Genomic DNA, 21,769 nt, shown 5'->3' on the forward strand with positions numbered 1-21,769 from the left:
ACAAGTCAGTCAAAGAAGGGCAAACACGACATGATTTCACTTACACGTGGAATCTGAAAAACAAAACCAAACTAAGCCCAGACTTACCGTTACAGGGAACAGGTTGGTGGTTGCTAGAGAGGAAAGAGCTTGGAGGGTAGGCAGGATGGGTGGAGGAGATCAAGAAGCATCAACATCCAAGTATAAAATAAACAAGTCCCCGTGATGTAATGTACAGCATGGCGAATGTAGGCAGTAACATTGTATTGACTTTGTATGGTGACAGACGGTAAGTAGACACTGTGGTGATCCTTTCACAATGTCTTCAGATGTGGATTTGCTCTGTTGTATACCTGAAACTAACATGATATTGTATGCCAGTTACAGCTCAGTACATGAAAAATAAAATGAAATATTTTATTTTAATTGAAATAAAAGAATCATACCTGCCACCCTGAGCCCAGTGTAGTGACTAACACTGCCTTTCTTGGGCTTTCAATAAAACACCGTGTTCTTTGTCTGTGCCTCTACACACATGGTCAAGAAGATAGTTTATCTTCTGTCCTTCCAGTGCTAAACAGAAGAACAGGGGGAACATTTCCAAGAATGAAAGGGCAGGATTCTTACAGTTTCCTTCCCACTTGGCTATGTGACAGGAAAATTACGCTGTTGGACTATGAGTAAGCTGTAGCACCACCCTGGGCAGAGAAGTCGAGAGAGAAAAAAAGTTAAATTCATGTATTTACAAAAAACTCGAGATACTTTTTTGAATTAGCTTTCTATCCTTAATAAAAAAAATTATATTATTTAATAAATGTAAGTAATGGTGCCTAAAGCCTCTGTCTTTGACTCAGGTCATGATCCCAGGGTCCTGGGATCAAGCCCCGCATCGGGCTTTCTGCTCAGCGGGGAGCCTGCTTCCCCCCACCTCTCTCTCTGCCTGCTTCTCTGCCTACTTTTGATCTGTGTCTGTCAAATAAATAAATAAAATCTTTTTTAAAAAAAGAAATAAATATAAGTAAACAGAGGAGGAAATAAGAATCATTTGTAATCTGCCTTCCCAGAGACATTTTTAATATTGTAGTATATATCCTTTTTGCATTTCTTTTATGTATATATATATTTTTAAGATTTTATTTATTTATTTGAGAGAGAAAGCGAGAGATCACAAAGGGAGAAGGAGAAGCAGACTTGCTGCCAACTGAGTGGAGAGCCCAATGCTGGGCTCAATTCCAGGACCCCGAGATCATGACCTCACCCGAAGGCAGATGCTAAAATGACTGAGCCATCTAGGTGCTCCCTTTTTTGTATTTCTTTTAGGTATACGCACACATGCACAGGCTTTGCAAAAGAAGAATTACAATCGTCACACTCTTGTATACCTTTTTATACCTAATAATATTTCCATGTAATTAATATTATTTCCATCATCACTTGTGTTGTTTGTATATTATTGCATTTTTAGAACTTTGTTCAGGTACAGTGTGACAATTTGAAGGAGGTACACAGTATGGTTAACCATTCCACTGTTGTTGGACATTTCCATTATCTTGGTGTCTTTTTCACATTCTCTAATCAGTTTTTCTTCTAGAAAAATCTTTGTGAATATTTAAGTTATTTTGTTGGAATATGATTCCTGATTCAGAGGGTTTTTTAAAAGTATTTACACATTAACACTTTTTTTTAAAAAAGATTATTTGAGAGAGAGAGGGGGAGAGAGAGCACAGTGAGCAGGGGGAGGATCAGAGGGAGAAGCAGACTCCCTGCTGTGCAGGGATACCCATGCAGGACTCGATCCTGAGACTCCGGGATCATGACCTGAACTGAAGGCAGTCACTTAACCAACTGAGCCACTCAGGCGCCCTAGGATATACACATTTTAAAGCTGTTTTACAAATAAGAACAGCCCTGCAGCTTGTTGAAATATCCTTATTTATACTTTATTACTTGTGGGGGAATCTGTCCATTTCTAACACCCTGGCCAGTACTGGGCTGGTGGTCCCTCAGGGATTCTAGCTTTCCTAAGAAAAATAGCAGTGAGATAGTGAGGGGTTCTCACTAATCTGGGGAATTTACAAGTGCTTTATTTATTTATTTTTTTTTTGGTTGAAGTAATTTCTCCAAAATTTGGCAGTATTAGAAATAGTGGAGAGAGTTCCAGAGTTTATTTGAGAGAGATGTCAAAAGCTCTCAAGTTATTGTCTTAAAGAACAATGTTAATTGTATAAATTATTAGTCCCCTCCCCATTCTGTCCTACATATGTACACAGTTGAGGACCTTTGATGGTGCATATGTATAGCTCTGTGTGTTTGTGTTTATAAAAATTGTTGTCAGCATTCATGAACACACAGTTTCATGTGAAACTTTCATTATGCGACTCGTTTTTTCCAGGCGCGAATCAGAGCTACAGCCATTCCTTAGGAGATGTGAAAATTGATGTATGACTTGAATTAAGCACCTGAATGATGTCTTGGCATTGATGTTGCCTAGCACCCACAGTTGACAATGGATTTGTGGATTTTATTCATTTAGTTAAGTGTGTATTACTTGAGTGCTGAGTGTTTCTGACGTGGGGTGAGGCACACCAGAGAAGGTGTGTGGGGGAAAATACAAAGATGGATATGACAGTTTTGGACTATGTGTGACCTTTTTTTTTTTTTTTAAAGATTTTATTTATTTATTTGACAGACAGAGATCACAAATAGGCAGAGAGGCAGGCAGAGAGAGAGAGGAGGAAGCAGGCTCCCTGCTGAGCAGAGAGCCCGATGTGGGGCTCGATCCCAGGACCCTGGGATCATGACCTGAGCTGAAGGCAGAGGCTTTAACCCACTGAGCCACCCAGGTGCCCCTGTGTGACCTTTTTTGAACTTCATCTTCACACAAAAGATGACTTCGTTTGTTTTTTTGAAAGTAACTTTGTTAACCTCTGCGGGCATGGATTCTCAGCTCTAACTTCATGCTCTTAATTCTAAGAATTTGGTGTCTCTCGTAAACCTTGGCTGTTCTGGAAGGCCCGAGCCAGGCCAAGCTGAGGAGCGACTCGCTGTCGAGCAGCTAAGTACAGGTCACACGGTGCGTGTCCTGCACTTCACCTTGGACCGAGGCCACAGGGAGGAGCCAGCAGCTCTCTGGACAGAAAGAAGCTGCTCCATGTGGTCTTGGGGCCCCAGCTGTGAAGACCGCTGGGTCTCCCCAGATCATCTGCCCAATTTTTTGGATTCCGCACTCTGCAGAGTGCAGGGAGTTCCAACTGGAACAGCCCGTCTGGGGCCCGGCCAGAAATTTGCATCATGAACCCAGAAGAGGTCAATCCTCTTGGGCTTTGTCAGCGGTTGTGCAGCAGAAAATTCCTTACACTGGATCTTCCCCCTTCCCGGCGCTCTTTGCTTTGTCCCTGGGTCTTTGTCTATCTGTGCAGCCATACCCCAGCAGACTCCACGTCGAGGGTGCATGATAGTCCAGTGAGGCCACAGAAGAGACCCAGAGACAGTAGTCAAGACAGGTTGATTGGGGAAACTTGTAAACAAGGAGGACCGAAGCAGTGAAGAAAGCGTCCGCTGCTGGGATCTCCGTGCAGCCAGCTTTGACAGCACAGCAGCTTAGCCTGGCCAGCTATCTTCGGCCTCTCCCTTCTCGCATGGCCAGCGTTCCAAGGAGATCAAGGCCTGCCATCTGGACACCCTTCAGTGCAAAGGAGACGCTCTGGGCTGGGCATCTCCAGGAGCCCCTGACCCTGAAGGCTGGACAACACATTCTTCTACACATTCTGCTTGATGGGAAGATAGAGGGAGGTGGGATCGGTATGTTCTCAAGATAGTGATTAACAGGGACATTCAGGGTGAGCTTGCTCAAGCTAGCTATTCAGCATCACCCTGGAAGCAAAAATGGAAATGAGAGAAGGTCTCACAGCCTGTTTAGAGAGGAGATTGTCTTCTGCCAGAGAACAGAATGCTGTACCTTGGCTCAGGTAGAGGCTTCTGGCTACCCTGAAATATCAGCCTTTCTAGACTCATTTGTTCCTGGCCATATTTCTTTTAAAAATGAGTATATTGAGAGACAGACAGACAGAGAACACAAGCAGGGGGAGTGGGAGAGGGAGAAGCAGGCTGCCTGCTGAGCAGGGAACCTGATGCAGGGCTCTATCTCAGCACCCTGGGATTATGACCTGAGCCAAAGGCAGATGCTTAACGACTGAGCCACCCAGGTGCCCCCAGGGGAAAGACTTTTATACAGAAGAGGAGGAAGCAAAACAAAGCAATTATTTGACTGGCTGCAACTTAGAGTCTGGCTGGGTGTTTGTGATTGGTTACCCATAGATAGCGTTTTTTGTTTTTTGTTTTGTTTTGTTTTGTTTTTCAACCTTATAGCATTTACAGGCTTAGATTTTGGTTTGCTTACATAGGCCTCCAGCCTCAGGGCCACCCCAGTTAATGGCCTCCTTGTTTAATTAACTGAACAGTTCCCTACCTACTGGAAGAGTGGCAAGATCAAGTCTCACACTTGTCTGTTGTGTCCAGATTTCACCTTTGCACCAGGTGTTCCGTCTTTTCCTGATTGCGTTCCCTACGAAATGATTCCTTAAGGGTTTCCTTTTCTCTCCTGATTTTGGCAAGATTTAAGATGATAGGTCAGCCGCTTTTAGAATATCTTCCAGTTTGGGTTTGTTAAAAGGGAATTCATTACAGGTGATTTTTAGGAAACAACAAAAGCCTGGCTCTCACACAGATATAAAACTGGACACGTGTTCAAACAGTTTTACTCCTGTGAGGTGAGGGAACAGGGCAGATGTTTCAATGGTTTCAAAGTAGAAGTCAAAAGGGCACCAATTCATGTGAAGCAAAGGGATGTTGAAATCAATTGTAAGTAGAGGCAAACTGCATTTTCACCTACAAGGAGGAAGTCCATAAAATCACTGCGAGACGGGACTACATGTACATAGTCACCAGCTGGCTACACTTAGAGACAACTGGGCTGGCGTCTGAGACCTGGGAAGAGAACGCACAGCTTCCCGTTGGAACACAGGTGTCTTTATCTGCAGGTTTATCCTGTGTTGGTTTGTTGTTGTAAACCCATATTGTACATCTTTGGCTGGAATATCACCAATGCTTGTGGTTTCTCCATTACAGCCTGTGGATGGACTCGATGTCTTATCACTGATGTTCACTTCGACCGCTTAAGAGAGCACTTTCCTGGAGTCTCTCCTGTAACACATTTACCTCACCTTGTAATTAATAAATAATTTTGGAATGGTTTTGGGAGGGAGGATAGAAAAGAGTACAAATCAGATTTGAATGTTTTCCCGCAGAGATTTGGCTCTGCAACAGTATCAGCACGCCACTCTTTGAAACAGTGGACTCATTTGGTCCTGTTTAATTCAGTAAGCTGTGATCTGCCACTGTTATTATTTATTTTGGTGCACAGTCTGTCCCAGATTTAACTATGGAAGCTTCAAGCAGTGTTCTGTGCCCTTCTGACCTGTCTCCCATTATTCTCTGGGCACTTCATTCCTTTCTGGCTCAGGGAGCTGTTCCAGGCTTATCTAGAACTTTCCTTACTTCAGTCCTGGCAGGAGTCATTTCTACAAGGAACCCAGTTCCTTTTAGTGGACGGTAGTGCTCAGCCCTTGGGAGGTGGCCCACCCTCTGCTCAAGTGTGCCTCCCTGTGGTGGGCTGGTCACCTACTTCTTCTACCCTGCCCAGCGGCTTTTTGAGGGAGAGAAGGAAGGAAGCTATTAAGTTTTTTTTTTTTTTTTTTTTCCAAAGACAGGTCAAGGTAGGGGATGGGAGGAGGAAGAAGATGACTATATGCATTTTTTATACCTTCTCCCCTGCCCCTGATTTACCAAACACAAGATCTGATCTCCTGTGGTCAGTTAGGTTTCTGAAGTGGTTACATTTTATGTGGATGAAAATAAAACTTCACTTCATCTGAAGAGCCAAATCATTCATCAGCTGCTTATTATCTACTCTGCACAGACCTGACATAGTACTCAGTCACGGTGAAGGCCTCTGCCTTTAGGGAGCTGGAAGAAGAGGGAGATGTCCTGCCTAAGTCATACTACAGCTGACGTTTCTCTTAGCACGTGGGGGTATGAGTGCCGCCCTCAGTCTGGTCAAGGAAGGGGAATCAGAGGTCAGGAAGGGTTCCCAGAGGAGCCTGGAAGCTGGGGAGTTTGGAATAGAACTTAGCTAGTTGGACAAGCTGGTTAGATGGGAAGGGTATTCAAAACAGAGGGAAAAACATACTTAAGACCAGAGAAATATGGCAGACTGGAGGAATGGGAAGTGATTTGATAGGATGAACATCACTTGTTTCCTCATCTTCTTGACCTCAGTTTTTAAGAAGCATAGTGGTCCTTTCTTGCATTTTTTGCAGGGTACTATCACAGAGCTCCATCTGTTGTCCAAGACTAGTGCCGTATCTTGTGATACCTTCCCTGCAAAGAGGCAGTCTTTTCTCAAGAAAAGTCAAAGTGGAATTAGTGGGCATTTTCTCAAAGAAAGATAATCAATTATTTATTCAGTGTTGAGCTTATACTTAAGAATTGGTCTAGTACTTTTTGGCTCCACTTTTTTTTTTTTTTTTTCCCCCATTGAAAATATGCCTGGTCTTATATCTAGGGATTTTCTCCCCTCTGAACACATACTCACTCTGATCTAAATGGAATGTTCTGGTTGTCTTTACTCTTAAATTAATGCAGCGGGTTGGTTACAGTAGTTTAATTCCTATCTTCGATTGTTTCTTATCATTGGGGGAACACCAGTTTATTACTTCGAATAATGTTTTGAAATGAATAAAGTCATTTACATCATGGCAGTTACATCTCCCCTATATGTAATCCTGACCTTTCTTCAAGATATGTTCTTTGTGTAAAAATTATTGCTTTCAAACATGCTCCTCATATGTTTTTTTTTTTCAAATTTTGCAGACGATACCAGAAATTGCAGAAGATCATGAAGCCTTGGTAAGAATTTATGATCAATTAATATAGACGATGTAACACTTCTTCTCTGCATAATTAAATCCTGTCCTCTGACTGACCTTATAACTATGCATCTAGATATTTTGAGTAAGTGATTTTTTTTTTTTTGCTTGTTTGATATTCTTACTAACAGGTTCTTCAAAATTTTATCCCCCCCCCTTTTCTTTTGGTTGATCGTCAGAGGATTTTTTATGTTTGTCGCCACACAATGATTAAAACAGAATTGCTATCCTTTTCTGGGAGCAAGGCTAGGCATAATTTTATGTATTACTTTAAACAAAAACTTCCTTTTTTGTGCCTATCTGATGTTCAAAGTTAAAAGTCTTTGATTTTCTTCAGTGGCTCAGTATGAAAAAGATCCACATTAAAAAAAAAAGTTCAGGATTGAAGTATGGTATGAAAATTATTTACTCGGAGTCTCAGAAAGTGTTCAGTCCCCTATCAAGTGAATTGCACGATAATTGTGTCTGGAGATCTCAGAACTTCTTTCTTAGCGCTTTTCCTCCTCGGTGCCTTTCTTGTCCACTGAACAAGGTGAGTCCAAACAGGGTCTAACAAACTCTCTCCAGTGGGAAGAACAAATTTCCTTTTTGCCAAGTTGTTAAGCAGATAGTTTTAATTTGAGAAGCAAAACTGAGCAACATCTGAAAATGTGTGTCTTATTTTTTCAGTCCTCAGAGAAAATTCCAATCACCTTCAAGTACATAAAACTGGTCTAAGTCATTCACCTTCCCCTACCCTTTCACATAGAAAAAAAAGTATATACTCCTTAGTTACTAAATCCTAATAAAGTGGAAAGCACTACTGAGTTTTTAGGGTAAAAAATTTTAAATATTCTTTTGATATATGTATTTAATATAGTAGGCACACTTAATGGTAATGGCAATAGAAGCCCTCTTTTATGAGCGTTTGTTCTGAGCACTGTCTCAATGTTTACACTCATTACTTTTAATTCACACTTCTATCCACCGCACAAGATCAGTATAATGAGAATTATTTCACTGACGCAGAAGTTAAAATCAGGGTGGAGATGGGACTCAAACTGAGTTTTTCTCTAGCAACCTCATACAACTTGCTAGTGTCGAGGAATTTGGGGGCTCTGAAGCCAGAGTAATTTTTTAAAATTTATCTGCCAATAATTTTAATCTTTTGGTATGTAGGGATGCTGGAAGTATGACTACCTGTGAACCACGATTTTCATTTATCAAGCATAGAATAAATCAGTGTTGAGGGCCTTCATTCTGGTAATGGCAGAATATCTTAATTAGACTATTACGGATAGCAATTACAGAATCTGGACAAAGTAGTGTAAACAAAAACACCTAAAAATAACTGCTTGAAGGAGCTGTATAGCAACCCAAAGTAGACAGAAAGAAGGAGGTCAGCCCTTGGAAGAACAAATGAGTCTCAGATGAGATTTATGTGTTTGTAGCTTTTCCCTGAAGATCCCCGCTCCTGCAGTTATAATGCATGGAGTGGCTGAAAGCCTGAGTCTTGCTTGGTAGGACACTAAGAAGGTATAGTTTGGGGCTGATGGAACAGCTACCTCATGAGGCGAAATCCATGAAAGGAGGGAAGTTCAGAGGATATGAGACCCTGTGTCTACATACATCCACCTGTAAAATCAGCCCAAGTCAGCAGTGTGAATGTACATGTGTGTGAGTGTAGATGTGTGTGATAAACCTGGGGGGCTGGTAAAAACAGCAACTGGAAATGAAAAGAATTGAGAAGAGTTTTAAACTGCCACTCACTACAGAATTTGGGAGTTTGATTCTAGCTAGGTTTGTTCCTGCTCTAACAAAACATTCTTCAGAAGAATAAAATTAAAATTTTGAGACTTGGTGGTCTTTTATTCCCAATGTTCAGAATATAATAATAATAAAAAAACTAGATATGTGAAGAAGAAGAAAAGATGACTCATTCTTAAGAAAAACAAAATAGGGGCACCTGGGTGGCTTAGTAGGTTAAAGCCTCTGCCTTCGGCTCAGCTCATGATCCCAGGGTCCTGGGATCGAGCCCCCCATTGCGCTCTCTGCTCAGCAGGGAGACTGCTTTCCCCCCTCTCTCTCTCTGACTGCCTCTCTGCCTACTTGTGATCTCTGTCTGTCAAATAAATAAATAAAATATTAAAAAAACAAAATAAAGCAAGTACCAGAATCTGAGCCTGAGATGACCCAGGTGTTGGAATTAGCAAATGAAGATTCTTTTTTTTAAAGATTTTATTTATTTATTTGAGAGAGAGAGACAGTGAGAGAGAGCACGAGCGAGGAGGTCAGAGGGAGAAGCAGACTCCCCATGGAGCTGGGAGCCCGATGCGGGACTCGATCCCGGGAATCCAGGATCATGACCTGAGCCGAAGGCAGTCGTCCAACCAACTGAGCCACCCAGGCGTCCCGCAAATGAAGATTCTAAAGCAACGTTTGTAACTATATTAAAAGAAGAAAGTATTTCTGTGATGTATGCACAGATAAGAAGTCTTGGCAGAGAAATGGAAACCATAAAAAAATAACCAATTGGAGATTATAAAACTGGAAAGTGTAATACTTAAAATGACAAATTCATTGTATGGGAGTTGAAGATGGCATAAGAGATAGTAACCTCGAAGACGTGTCAGTACAAATTGTTCAGTCCGAAGAATAGATAAAATGAATAGAGAGTAATTGATCTGTGAGATTGTAACAATTGATTTAAACCACATTTAATGGGGGTCTCAGAAAGAGAGAAGAGAATGAAGCAGAAAAATATTTGAGGAAATAATGACAGTTTCCAAAATTTGTTGGAAAACATAAATTTATAGAGCTAAGAAGCTCAGTGATCCTAAGTGGGGTAAGTAGGAAACTGTTATCTGGAAATATTATAGTCAAACTTTTGAAATTTAAGGAATTTATTTATTTATTTAGATTGAGTGTGAGCTGGGGGGTGGGCGGGGAGGAGAAGGGCAGAAGGAGAGAGAGAATCCCCAGCAGATGCTCTGTTGAGCATGGAGCCGGACCCTGGACTCGATCCCACAACCCTGAGATCATGACCTGAGCCAAAACCAAGAGTTGGACACTTAACTGACTGAGCCGTGCAGGTGCTCCCAGCACAATATCATTTTTTAAAAGGAAATTGCAAACCAATCCTAAAACTTGAAATGTGTAGGACCTAGTATAGGCAAAACAGTCTTGGAAAAAGCAACAAAGATGAACCAAGTTGGAGGATTTCATTAACTGACTTTAAGACTTCCTATAAAGTTACTAACACACTATAGTTTGCTACAAGGGGGTAGACAGATCAAAGGAACAGAATAGAGTCCAGAACTGATTTGCAGTTAAATTTTTAAAAAAGGAGCCAAAAGAACGTTTGCACACGAGTCAGGCTATGAAAATGAAGGCCAAGGGTGATTTAGCAATTTTTAACCTTTTATGTATATAATTTTTACCACATACAAGAGAAAGCATTCGGAAAAATTCAAAGGGAGAACTATAATTCAAAAAATTCAAAATCAGAACTATATTTATTAACTTTGGGAGTTAAGGATATAGTGAGTGTGACTTACTGATGACTTTAAAAGTGGCCTTTACTTCCAGCTTCTCTCCACCTCTGCCTGGAATGGCACCCAGTCAAAACATTTGGAGGCACTATTCTTTTATAAATTTAGCTGCTTAAATTTGAAATGCTTCAAGATTGGCTGTATTTAGTTGGAATGAAGATGGTCTCTACTGAGTTGATGAGAAACATTTATTTGAATCGTTCCAACACACATGGTGTGTTGGCTGTGACATGTCTCTCACCAGAATGTAAGTTTGCAGTCGGCTTAATTTGTGGCAGTCGGTACTGCAAAATCTTTAGCTTAGCACTTTATAAAAAAACAAATAAAGCAAACAAATAAAAGTGCTCCTGCATGTGCCATGTGGTTGGGTTTTACTCATAACCCTTTTAGCCTTGATCTTGTGCACGTGGCATTGACTTCAAAAGAGAGCCTTTCTCCTGCCTTTGCCTTTGGAGCCTCGGACTCTCCTCTAGGGGTGAGAGTCAACATCTATGTCGGGGTTCAATAAGGGCTTTTATAGCTGCATCATTTGAAATTAGATGATTGATTTGGAATGTAATAAAATTTTAGCATGGCCATTTCTCTTTTCAGTTGAGGATTTGAGTGTGAATTAAAAAAAAAAAAAATTCTCTCCTGTGGAAACCTAGTATGCCATCGAGCAACCAGTCACAGAGAATTATATATATGTTATATATGCACTCTCTCTATATGTAAGAGTATTATATATGTATGTGTATATTTTATAATGTAATAAATAATATAACCCATATATTTAATAATATCTTTATATGATATATAATATAAAATGGAATTGTATGGTCTGATAACATATACAGTATATTTTAAAATATGTGTATAAATAAGATATTATTACATAATATTTCTATAAGATATGAATGCAAATCATACAACACTTATATACAATGTTATTAGATGGACCTTGGGAGCTATCCCTACTCTGGGCATCTTAGTGTGTGATGTGGAAGGAGCTTCTCCCACTTACCAATCAGTCACACTTATGGAGGACAGCAGAGCACAGAAAGGCCTATCGACAGTTGCAGAAATAGCACTCCACCTCCTTCACAACCCTGGAGATTGAAATCCTGGGCCCAAAAGCAAAGCTTTGCAGATCTGGAAACCAAGTGATACCTTTTCTCTTTGTCTCCATCTTTCTTCCCAAGTCCTTGCAGCCTGTCTGAGGAGTCCGCGGGCAGAGTTCCAGAGCACTTGAGGAAGCAGGACAATCCCTAGAGGTTACTAAGGTCGCTCAGATTATGGGTCCTTCCAGTGGGGACCAGGGTCATTTTACCTTCGGATAATTAGAGAGCATATATATTACTTATATTTTGTTTCTAAAGCAGCTAAGGAAAACGAACACCTTCTCTGTTCTCACCCTCAGCTAGCTCCAGGGGGTGTAAAGAAGGGTTTGGTTGCAGTAGCGTGTGCTTTCCTTTGTCACTGTCTCAGTGCTGGTGCTGTGAGTGACGAGACGAGGCCGTGTTTCCACTGTACAGAGGCCGCGGGTGCCATTCTCCAATGTCATTTACATGGGAGTCTTGTAGAGTTGAGATCTTTGAGCTTGCCAGGTGTAAGCAAATAGTAATGATTAGTTACCATATGCTTGTTTTCCCCCTTTTTAAGCAAAAAAGAAAATAAATTCGCTGATAATGGTGATGACTAATGTTATAATAAAGCAATGCATTAGCTAATACTGTTTACTGTGAGTACTGTACATTATCATGTAATAACGTTTTCACAGCAATACTAATGCCAACACACTTTATTAATAAGTCTTACTAATTGCTTTTATACCTGACTCTCTTATTTTCCTGAGGCAGTTTCCTTTTTTTTTTGTTTTATTTTTCCCCCCTAGCTGACATCTGGATTTTCTTGTGATTCATCGTAGAGTCATTTCTGGATTTTTTTTTTTAACCTCTCTTGCTACTCTTTTTAACCCCTTTTTCGTCTTTCTACTGGTTATATATTCTGCTTCAAGTACGTTTGGGCTTTTTGGTTTGGAATTTATTTTGGGGGGCGTGCCACCTGGGGATCACCTGTGAGATTGGTATTGCCAGTCTGTGACTCAGAGAAGCCTTTAAAAAAAAGTAGTTCTTGCCTGAATGGTTTGGCTTTCCTTGCTTTCCCCTCCCACCCACACAACACCCTCCCCCACTCACAGCCCCCTGGCTCCAAGGACAGAGAATCCTTGACACAACGAAGGCAAACATTTGAAGATCTTGGCCTTTGTTTACCTTCCTACAAGATCACTTTTGTGTAATGGATCACAACTAACACGTGTTGCTACTACGCTACACACTGCGGGAAGGGCTTGAAGCCTCGTGGCTTGTTCTGTTCCCCCAGACATCCCTGAGTCAAGTATCACCACCACCACTGTCAGTAAGGAAACTGAGGCACAGGCTGAGTCTGTAATTTGCCCGTCGAGCGCTGGAGAGGAGACTGCTGTCTGACTCCACGTAATGGTGTCTATCTGTTACATCCCCTCCTCTCTGATCTCTGGTAGCTTCAGATCACGGTCTTCTCCTGACAGCCTCGCAGCCTCTGAAGCGAGGCAGAATTCCCAAGGTCATGCCCGAGGTCATGAGCCCCTCTCAGGAGACTGACGAAGCTGTTTTCAAAGAAATGGGAGTTTGTTTTCTGTTCTGTTAGCACAAAATAGATAATAGCACAAAATAATCTAAATAGCACAAAACAGTCTAAACATTCCATGAGCCTTTGTAGTATAGCAGTTGTGGCATGACGGAGTCTTAGAGATTCAAAATCTGAGCAACCAGCTTCATTTATTTATTGTTTTAAATCAAGTGCGTGAATCTGCGAGGTTGCAGGTTGCGTACGTTGCAGACATCCTGGGGGGTCTCATTCAGGGTACTTGGAGAGAGTACTCACCTTGAGACTTAACACTGATGACGATGGGTTACAGTAGAGGTGAGTTTCTATAGAAGATTCTGAGTGTCTGTCAAGTGTTGTTTTGAGAACATTAGAAACCAGGGTATTGTCTGATCAGGGACAGGAGTGGAGCTGTTTTAAAAGGATAGTGCTTTTGCCTGAGTGTGTCTGATCTCTGTTTTGATTTCTAACCCACACATTAGACCCTCCAGACAGCCCTCCAAATCACAGCAAGTCTATGGCCAGCAAATAATGATTATTTTCACAGATAGTCTATAAAGATAAAATGCAGTATGCCTGGGTAGCTCAGTCAGTTAGGTGGCTGCTTTTGGGTCAGGCCATGATCCTAGGGTCCTGGGATTGAGTCCCTGCATCAGGCTTCCTGCTCAGGGGAGAGCCTGCTTCTCCCTCTCCCTCTGCCTGCTGCTTCCCCTACTTGTGATCTCACTCTCTGTTAGATAAATAAATAAAATATTTAAAATAAAGATAAAATGCTGGCCAGTGTAATATAGAAATGAATATGTTTACTTGCATATATATTTGTATCTGTGTGTTTGTGTGTAAGCACTCCTCCAAACACACACACATGCATGTGTATATATAGACTGCTCAAATCCTCTGCAAAGTGCTAATACTCTTACTAGAATTATTTCTAATTATTAGCTACCCGTGAATAATAAAAGAAGCACATTGCCCTCTCTTGGCTGAGAAGCTTTAAGCGATCTTTCACTGAATACTTACATGCTACACATGTTATTAAGTACAGTACAAATAGTCCTGTGTTAAACAGGTGTCACTCTTCAGTTTTTCAACTGGGAAGACAGAGGCTCAGAGATATTAGGGAATAGCCCAGTGAGACATAGCTTATCAGAGTGAGAGTCAGTAGGAGTTCAGTTCTGTGCCACTGAGGCCCTGGCTTTCTTTGTAAAGTCCACCAGCCTCCTTCCCTTTAAATCACTTTTTTAAAAAAAGATTTTATTTATTTATTTGACAGAGAGAGACCACAAGTAGGCAGAGAGGCAGGCAGAGAGGGAGGGGGAAGCAGACTCTCTGCTGAGCAGAGAGCCCCATGCAGGGCTCAATCCCAGGACCCTGAGATCATGACCTGAGCCGAAGGCAGAGTCGTAACCCACTAAGCCTCACAGACGCCCCTTGACTCACATTTTTGATGAAGTTTCCTATAGCGCAGCTGTTTATCTCAGTGATATTTCACAATTCTGTTGTATTCACTTTTCTAAAGCTTTCTCACTTCTGTGCCTGTCCTTGGGCTCAGCTCTTGGCCCGTCTCCATTAATCCTCTTTGTGTTTTCCAGCTTTGGAGACATGCTGTCCTTCACCCTGACGGCCTTTGTTGAGCTGATGGACCATGGAATAGTGTCCTGGGATACATTTTCAGTGGCATTTATTAAGAAGGTAATGCAGACTGTGCTTTTCTAAGGCTTCAGTTACTTTCATGTTGCTCTGCTTTGGAGAATATTGTGTCATTGTGTCCTTTGGTTTCTTTGTGTTAAAGGTAGGTGTGGTGTTGAGAGTATAATGAATATGGGGGTCTGGGCACTTAACTCCTATGTGGAGATGACATCGTCTCCCCACCAGGATCATAAAGGCTGGGACGTGAGAACCCACAGTCAAGGGAAATCAAGGTGTCATATTGTTAACACCCTCAGACGCAGTCCCTGTGGATTCCCTGTCCAGGACTTGGTTGTTTTCAAGACCTAAGCAGAGTTCCTTCTGTTCTTCTTAAACCTTCTGCCCTCAATGAGGTATTCAGGGAGCAGGAAAGAGGCAGAGTATATTGATCTCTTACATCCATGAGTTTAAAGCAGGGATGTAAGAGAAGGGGGTGTGCTTAGTTTCATCTTCTTAGGTTGAGCTCACTTACTTGTAATCACAGTGCAATAAAGTCTCTGGAATCGGAGCCTCCTTCTTTAGGAGGGAGCTAATAAAGGGCTGGAAAAGTGGACTTGGTGTGGGAACAGCTCCCACCATCCCTGCAGTTGCGTTGTGTTAAGACGCATTTGCAAACTTTTAATTCTGTTTACAGTCTTTGAACAACAAGTAAGTAGTTCTGCCTTGATAACTCCTAAATATGATGTTGGATCATGGATCATTATTATTTAATAACTTATTTTTCTTCTCTCTGTAATTGTGAAATGATTTATAAGAGTATTGGCATTTTTCTTCCTATCGTTGTATTGGCAGTAAAGAGGTGTTTGGAATTCATTAATTTATTTTATAAGTATAGATTTCTTGGAAGAGTTTTTAAAATAAAGACTTTCAGAGAATCTGTGAAAAAGCTGGAAAGTCAAAGCGAAATCCAGAAGAGCCACTTGAAATTTTTAAACCTTTTATGTTGAAATCATGTAGACTTATAGAAAAGTTGTACAAAATAATACAGAATGTTTCCATATGCCCTTTATCCAGCTTCCCCTAGGTTAACATTTTGCATAATGATGGTACAGTGAACAGTGGTGCGATACCATTACCATTTTTATTTTGGCTTTGCCAATTTTTCTCATAATGTCCTTTGTCTGGTTAAGGACCTGATCCAGGATCCCACATTGCGTTTAGTTGTCATGCCTCCTTAGTGTCTTCCAATCTGACAGTTCTTCCATTATTCCTGGTCTTTCATGACTTCGATAGGTTTGAAGAGTACCAGTCACTTATTTTGTAGAATGTCCTTCAATTTGGATTTGTTTGATATCCGATGGTTAAATTAAGGTGGTGCATTTTGGCAAGAATAGCAGAGAAGTGATATTGTGTCCTTGTCAGCACATTGTAGTGGGGTACATGATGTCAACAGGTATCAGTAATGGTGACGTTGACCTTGATTATGTGGTTGAGGTGGTTATCTCCTGGGTCCCCTTGTCGTGAAGTTACTTTTTCTCCTTTTGAAATTAATCCAGATCTTGAAAGACATACTGCCTTGAACTGAAGGGTACAGGAGAGCCATAGTCAGCTGAGTGAGGTGTTGGGAACAGAAGCTCCAAAGATCAGATGCTTGCATGTCTTGTGTGTGCATTTCAGACAGCAGCTGATGGGAACCCAGGGCCTTCTTAATAGACCTCTGCATTCTCTTTCCTTCTGTAAGGGCATCAAGCCAAAGGAGATGATTAATGGGAAACACTAGAAAAGTAGGCCTCTTTTTGCCTGTATTAGTCAGTGGTACAAATTGCTGAAGAGAAAAGAAACAACTCTGGATGAGAAAGCCAAGGAAATGAAAGCCGTGCGTTATAAATGCAAATAACAAATTGCGGAGGTCTGTACTTCTAGGCAAAAAGATCAAGAGGAGTAAGTTCAAATCTGAGGATACTGGGCTTTGTGGATTTTTTTATACTTAACAAAAATTTTAACTCATTCTGGATTTACGGCAGGCCTTTCTTTCCTACATCCAAATTGCCTCGCTAGTCTATTGTTAGAGCCTCTTTTGCTCTGAAAACAATGCTGTCTTGAATGAGAATTCCTTAATGTTATGTTGTGCTTTCATCTGTAGTGTAGCTCTCTCTTTAAAAGATTTTATTTATTTATTTGACATAGGAAGAGACGAGAGAGCACAGCAGGGGGGGAGTGGAAGAGGGAGAGAAGCAGGCTCCCCGCTGAGCAGAGAGCCTGATGCGGGGCTCGATCCCAGGACGCTGGAATCATGACCTGAGCTGAAGGCAGAGGCTTCATGGACTGAGCCACCCACGCGCCCCTCCATCCACAATATCTTTGGATCTCACGGCAGTCCTTTCCAGAACAGAACAGGCTGTCTTGCTACTCCGGGCCAGGAGGCGAGGATATAGTCAGTGGCTTGGGGAGGTTAAGTGATGGCATATGGAGTGGAGCGTCATCGATCCCATGGTTAAGGGCTCCTCCCCCCATGTCATGCACCTGTGCTTTCAAGTGGTGGAAAAAGTAACTCCTGCAGACTTGTTGAACCAAGCATCGCCTCTGTTCAGCCCTCCCCGACCTCACTGGTACGGAGTTAAGTGATTTCTTCTGCTCTCCATTCTCTTTGGATCTTGTGTGCCCCTGTGCTAACACTTACCACATTCTGTGGATTCTTTGTTCTTTTTACTGGCTCCCACTAGACCGTGAGTCCCAGGAGGCTGGAACCACAGCTTTCAGCATGACTTTATCCTTGGGGCCTGGCACAGAGTAAGACATTAATACATTTCTGTGAAATGAGTGAATGAAATTTGTTTTGGAAGCGTTTTTTTTTTAAACCCTAACACTTCAAGAAGAGAAGGAATATAGTGACATTGTATTTAAATATATTTCAAGTCAAATTTCAGTCATGAGCGGAAAGAAATTACAAAACTGTCTTTTGTTAAATGATGTGAGAAGGGATTAAGAAGAATGACAATAATTTAAAATCTGACTACTTAAGAAAATGGTTTTCACTCACTGAAATTAAATTAAAAAAAAAAAAATCCAAGGAAGCAAAGACTAGCAGTCTTGGTGGTTTAAATAAAAAATTAAATATTTTCTTGAAAGGCAATACATTTAGTGAATCTCATGTTCTCGTTCCTGGTCATTCTCTTTTTTTTGCATTGCTACTTAGATCTCAGTCCCTTATGTGAATCTGAAAAGTAGTCATCAGATAATGACCTTGTAATTGATAGTTTTTGTAAGCTTAACTTTTTTATTATTCATTAGCTGATTCAAATTCAGCAGTTAGACAACCCAGGAATTGTATGCATGCAACTGTCTTTTAAATGGAGCTTTATCTCCAAAACTCAACTAGGAAATGCACTGACAAGAGATGCTTATCTCTGTGGTCCAGACTTGGCTTCCTATTAATGCTAAATTCATACCACTTTGGAGAAATATTTTTTCCCTGCCAGCCCCTGTCTTCTTCCTTACTGTCTGTTTTCTTCTGTCACATCTAGGTTCTAGTTTATGAACTTTGTCTACAATAAATGACATTGTTTCATAAACATTTTGAAACATGGAATCCCTTGATGTTAGGATCTGATGTTGCGTTTTAAAGACTTGCTGCTTCAGGAGAGGGTAGAAAGGTATGGAGAAGAAAGAACAAAATAAAAAAAGAAAGAAAGAAAGAAAGAAAGAAAGAAAAAGAAAACAAAACAAAATAAAGCAAACACCAAAAGCCTGGAACTTTCTGTATTACGATTTGGTTTTCTCTAACCAAGTATAACCCCAGGGCCTTTTCTTGGAAGGAGGATTTCCTACAAATACTCTTGCAACCTTAGTCCTGTGGGAGGGCGTAGTTTACCCCACAGTGTGCTCTGTGTTTGGACAAATAACCAGCCGGTTCAATATAGAGACCCAGTAATTTTTACCTCTTAAAAACTCAAGAGATTGGGGCACCTAGTTAAGCCTCTGCCTTCGGCTCAGGTCGTGATCTTGGGGTCCTGGGATCGAGCCCCGCATCAGTCTCTCTGCTCAGCAGGGATCCTGCTTCCCTCTCTTTCTCTGCCTGCCTCTCTGTCTACTTGTGATCTCTTGCTGTCAAATAAATAAATAAAATTAAAAACAAAAACAACACTCGTGAGATTTATGGGCCGCTGCCCAGATAATTTAAAATATGGCAATGGAGCTGCATGTTCTCTGTAGTCTTTCTACTTTGGATAGCATGGAAGAATTTTAAGATTTCATTCTAAGTTATTCTAAGAAGTGTTTACATACTTTTAACAGTTTGTGTCTTTGATTCATGCACTGTGATGCCCCTGGGGCTTCGTAGAAGCCATGCAAATACTCCTCTAGCTTATTTAGGTAACATTTTAAAATGTCTGGAAACATGCAGAGGTAGTATATATCATTATTGCTAGCTCTTCTTCCCTCTTCTTTCTTGTGGTACAGACTTACTTTCATGCAGCTGTGCTCCTCTTAGCCTGGGTCCCCTGCATCAGCCAAAAGTGCATCATGGAGCCAGGAATAATAGAAAGACAAAGTCATTTTTTTGGGGGGGGGGTGACATGGAGGGGGACAAGAGAAATTGAAATTTAACCCAAAAATCATTAATGCTCTGTAACTATACTAACATTCATGGTTTTCAAAATAGATATAGAAAATAACATTTGATTTTTTGGCAAATTGTACGTGCACTAATAAGAAGCCCGTCCATAGTCATTCTGTTCACTCTGTCAGTGCAGATGCCTTGGTTATTAGTATTCATTAGATGACAGTATTGGGTCATTTAAGCATCTGGCTAAAATAACTGACACGTAAAGACAAGAGATAGAAGTTAGTTTAAAAATGCCACTAATGGGGTGCCTGGACAGCTCAGTCGGTTAAGCATCTGTCTTCCACTCAGGTTATGACCCTAGGGTTCTGGGATCGAGTCCCTCATGGGGCTCCTTGCTCAGTGGGGAGTCTGCTTCTCCTTCGGGCTGCCGCTCCTCCCGCAACAACCCCCTGGTTGTGCTTTCTCATTCTGACAAATAAATAAATAAATAAATAAATAAGTCTTAAAAAAAAATTCTGTGGCTAGTATTGGCCCCAGAATTGCACTTAGGTCTCTAATAATTTGCATGCCTGGCAGTACCCAGCTGTGTTCAACAAGATGCTCCGTCTGTAACCTGCATTAGGATTGTTGAGATGATGGGTTCTTTTATATCACAAAAGAGGTGAGCTAATAGGAAAGATTATTTTTAAAGAATATTTTGATGAAGGTAAGCGATTAGTTGTATAGGAGAGAAATATATAGAAATGGCAAATGGAAATGGAACATGTATGTGGAATTCAAATATGCCCGAAATAAAGCAAAGGCCACAAACTATTTTACCAACATTGAGCAGACGCCTTGAGAACATGACTGCCAAGAATTTGTAGAGAACTTTAAAACCCATTAGCAGAAGGTGTACTTTGTATCAGAAAACATTGAGAGTTCTGGTTGTATATTTTGAGAAAGGAAATGGTATCAAAAGGATATCTGTGGAAGTAGAGGGTAAAATTGTATTAGAGGGGAATCTTGAACAAAGTAGAAGGTGGGAGAAGATGCTATCTTAGGGATCCAGGAATGAGTTGGACCCTGGGCCAGTGTTGTGCTTATACACCTGAATGCGTACCAAAGGGGAAGACATCCCAAATATGTTCACAGGAACAGAACACTAGGGACTGGGACTATGAGTCACTAATGATTATGGCAAACGTGGAAAAAGGTGATTATTGAGAAAGGAGGATTAAAAAGACAGTGAAATTGGTTTTCACACCATTTAATTTTAGGCTTTGTTGGAATATCTGAATGGAATTATACTTATGGATGCCAAGAATAAGCAATTAATGTACTTCACAGTAAATGCCTTTTTATCTGTTTTTTTTATTATTTATTTTTTATTTCCAGCATAACAGTATTCATTATTTTTGCACCACACCCAGTGCTCCATGCAATCCATGCCCTCTATAATACCCACCACCTGGTACCCCGACCTCCCACCCCCGCCCCCTTCAAAACGCTCAGATTGTTTTTTAGAGTCCCCCCTTCCAATTTCAGAGTCCCCCCTCAGATTGTTTTTCACCTCCCCTTCCAATTTCCCCCAACTCCCTTCTCCTCTCTTTCTCCCCATGTCCTCTATGCTGTTTGTTATGCTCCACCAATAAGTGAAACCATATGATAATTGACTCTCTCTGCTTGCCTTATTTCACTCAGCATAATCTCTTCCAGTCCCGTCCATGTTGCTGCAAAAGTTGGGTATTCGTCCTTTCTGATGGAGGCATAATACTCCATAGTGTATATGGACCACATCTTCCTTATCCATTCGTCCGTTGAAGGGCATCTTGGTTCTTTCCACAATTTGGTGACCGTGGACATTGCTGCTATAAACATTGGGGTACAGATGGCCCTTCTTTTCACTACATCTGTATCTTTGGGGTAAATACCCAGGAGTGCAATGGCAGGGTCATAGGGAAGTTCTATTTTTAATTTCTTGAGGAATCTCCACACTGTTCTCCAAAGAGGCTGCACCAACTTGCATTCCCACCAATAGTAGAAGAGGGTTCCCCTTTCTCCACATCCCCTCCAACACATGTTGTTTCCTGTCTTGCTAATTTTGGCCATTCTAACTGGTGTAAGGTGATATCTCAATGTAGTTTTAATTTGAATCTCCCTTATGGCTAGTGATGATGAACATTTTTTCAAGTGTCTGATAGCCATTTGTATGTCTTCATTGGAGAAGTGTCTGTTTATATCTTCTGCCCATTTTTTGATATGATTGTCTGTTTTTACTAGACTATCAGGTCCTTGAAGTTCAGCATCCTGTGCGTTTTGCTCATGTCTCTTATTTCCAGATCCTAGGACAGTGTAAGCCTGTTTGTGGCAGCCAGTCAATGCATATTATTTGGATGAGTGAGAAGAGGGTGTGAAGACTGCAGGGTGGGGGAGGGAGTTTGGTAGTTGACTGACAGGTAGAAGATTGTCTATGG

The 21,769-nt window shown here is 41.2% G+C and overlaps 1 protein-coding gene across 9 annotated transcripts in view; it reads left to right on the forward strand.

Annotated features, from left to right (window-relative positions):
* The window catches only part of ELMO1 (engulfment and cell motility 1), a 522,832-nt gene that overhangs the window by 168,146 nt on the left and 332,917 nt on the right, over positions 1 to 21,769 (forward strand). For all 9 annotated transcript variants that reach the window (XM_032305259.1, XM_032305268.1, XM_032305261.1 and 6 more), the window contains 2 exons: positions 6,910 to 6,945; positions 14,713 to 14,812. In XM_032305259.1, coding sequence (XP_032161150.1) covers positions 6,910 to 6,945; positions 14,713 to 14,812 — 136 coding nt within the window. The remainder of the gene's footprint in view (positions 1 to 6,909; positions 6,946 to 14,712; positions 14,813 to 21,769) is intronic.

Source organism: Mustela erminea, chromosome 11 (assembly GCF_009829155.1).
Source record: "Mustela erminea isolate mMusErm1 chromosome 11, mMusErm1.Pri, whole genome shotgun sequence".
In the NCBI taxonomy this organism is placed as follows: Eukaryota; Metazoa; Chordata; class Mammalia; order Carnivora; family Mustelidae; genus Mustela; species Mustela erminea.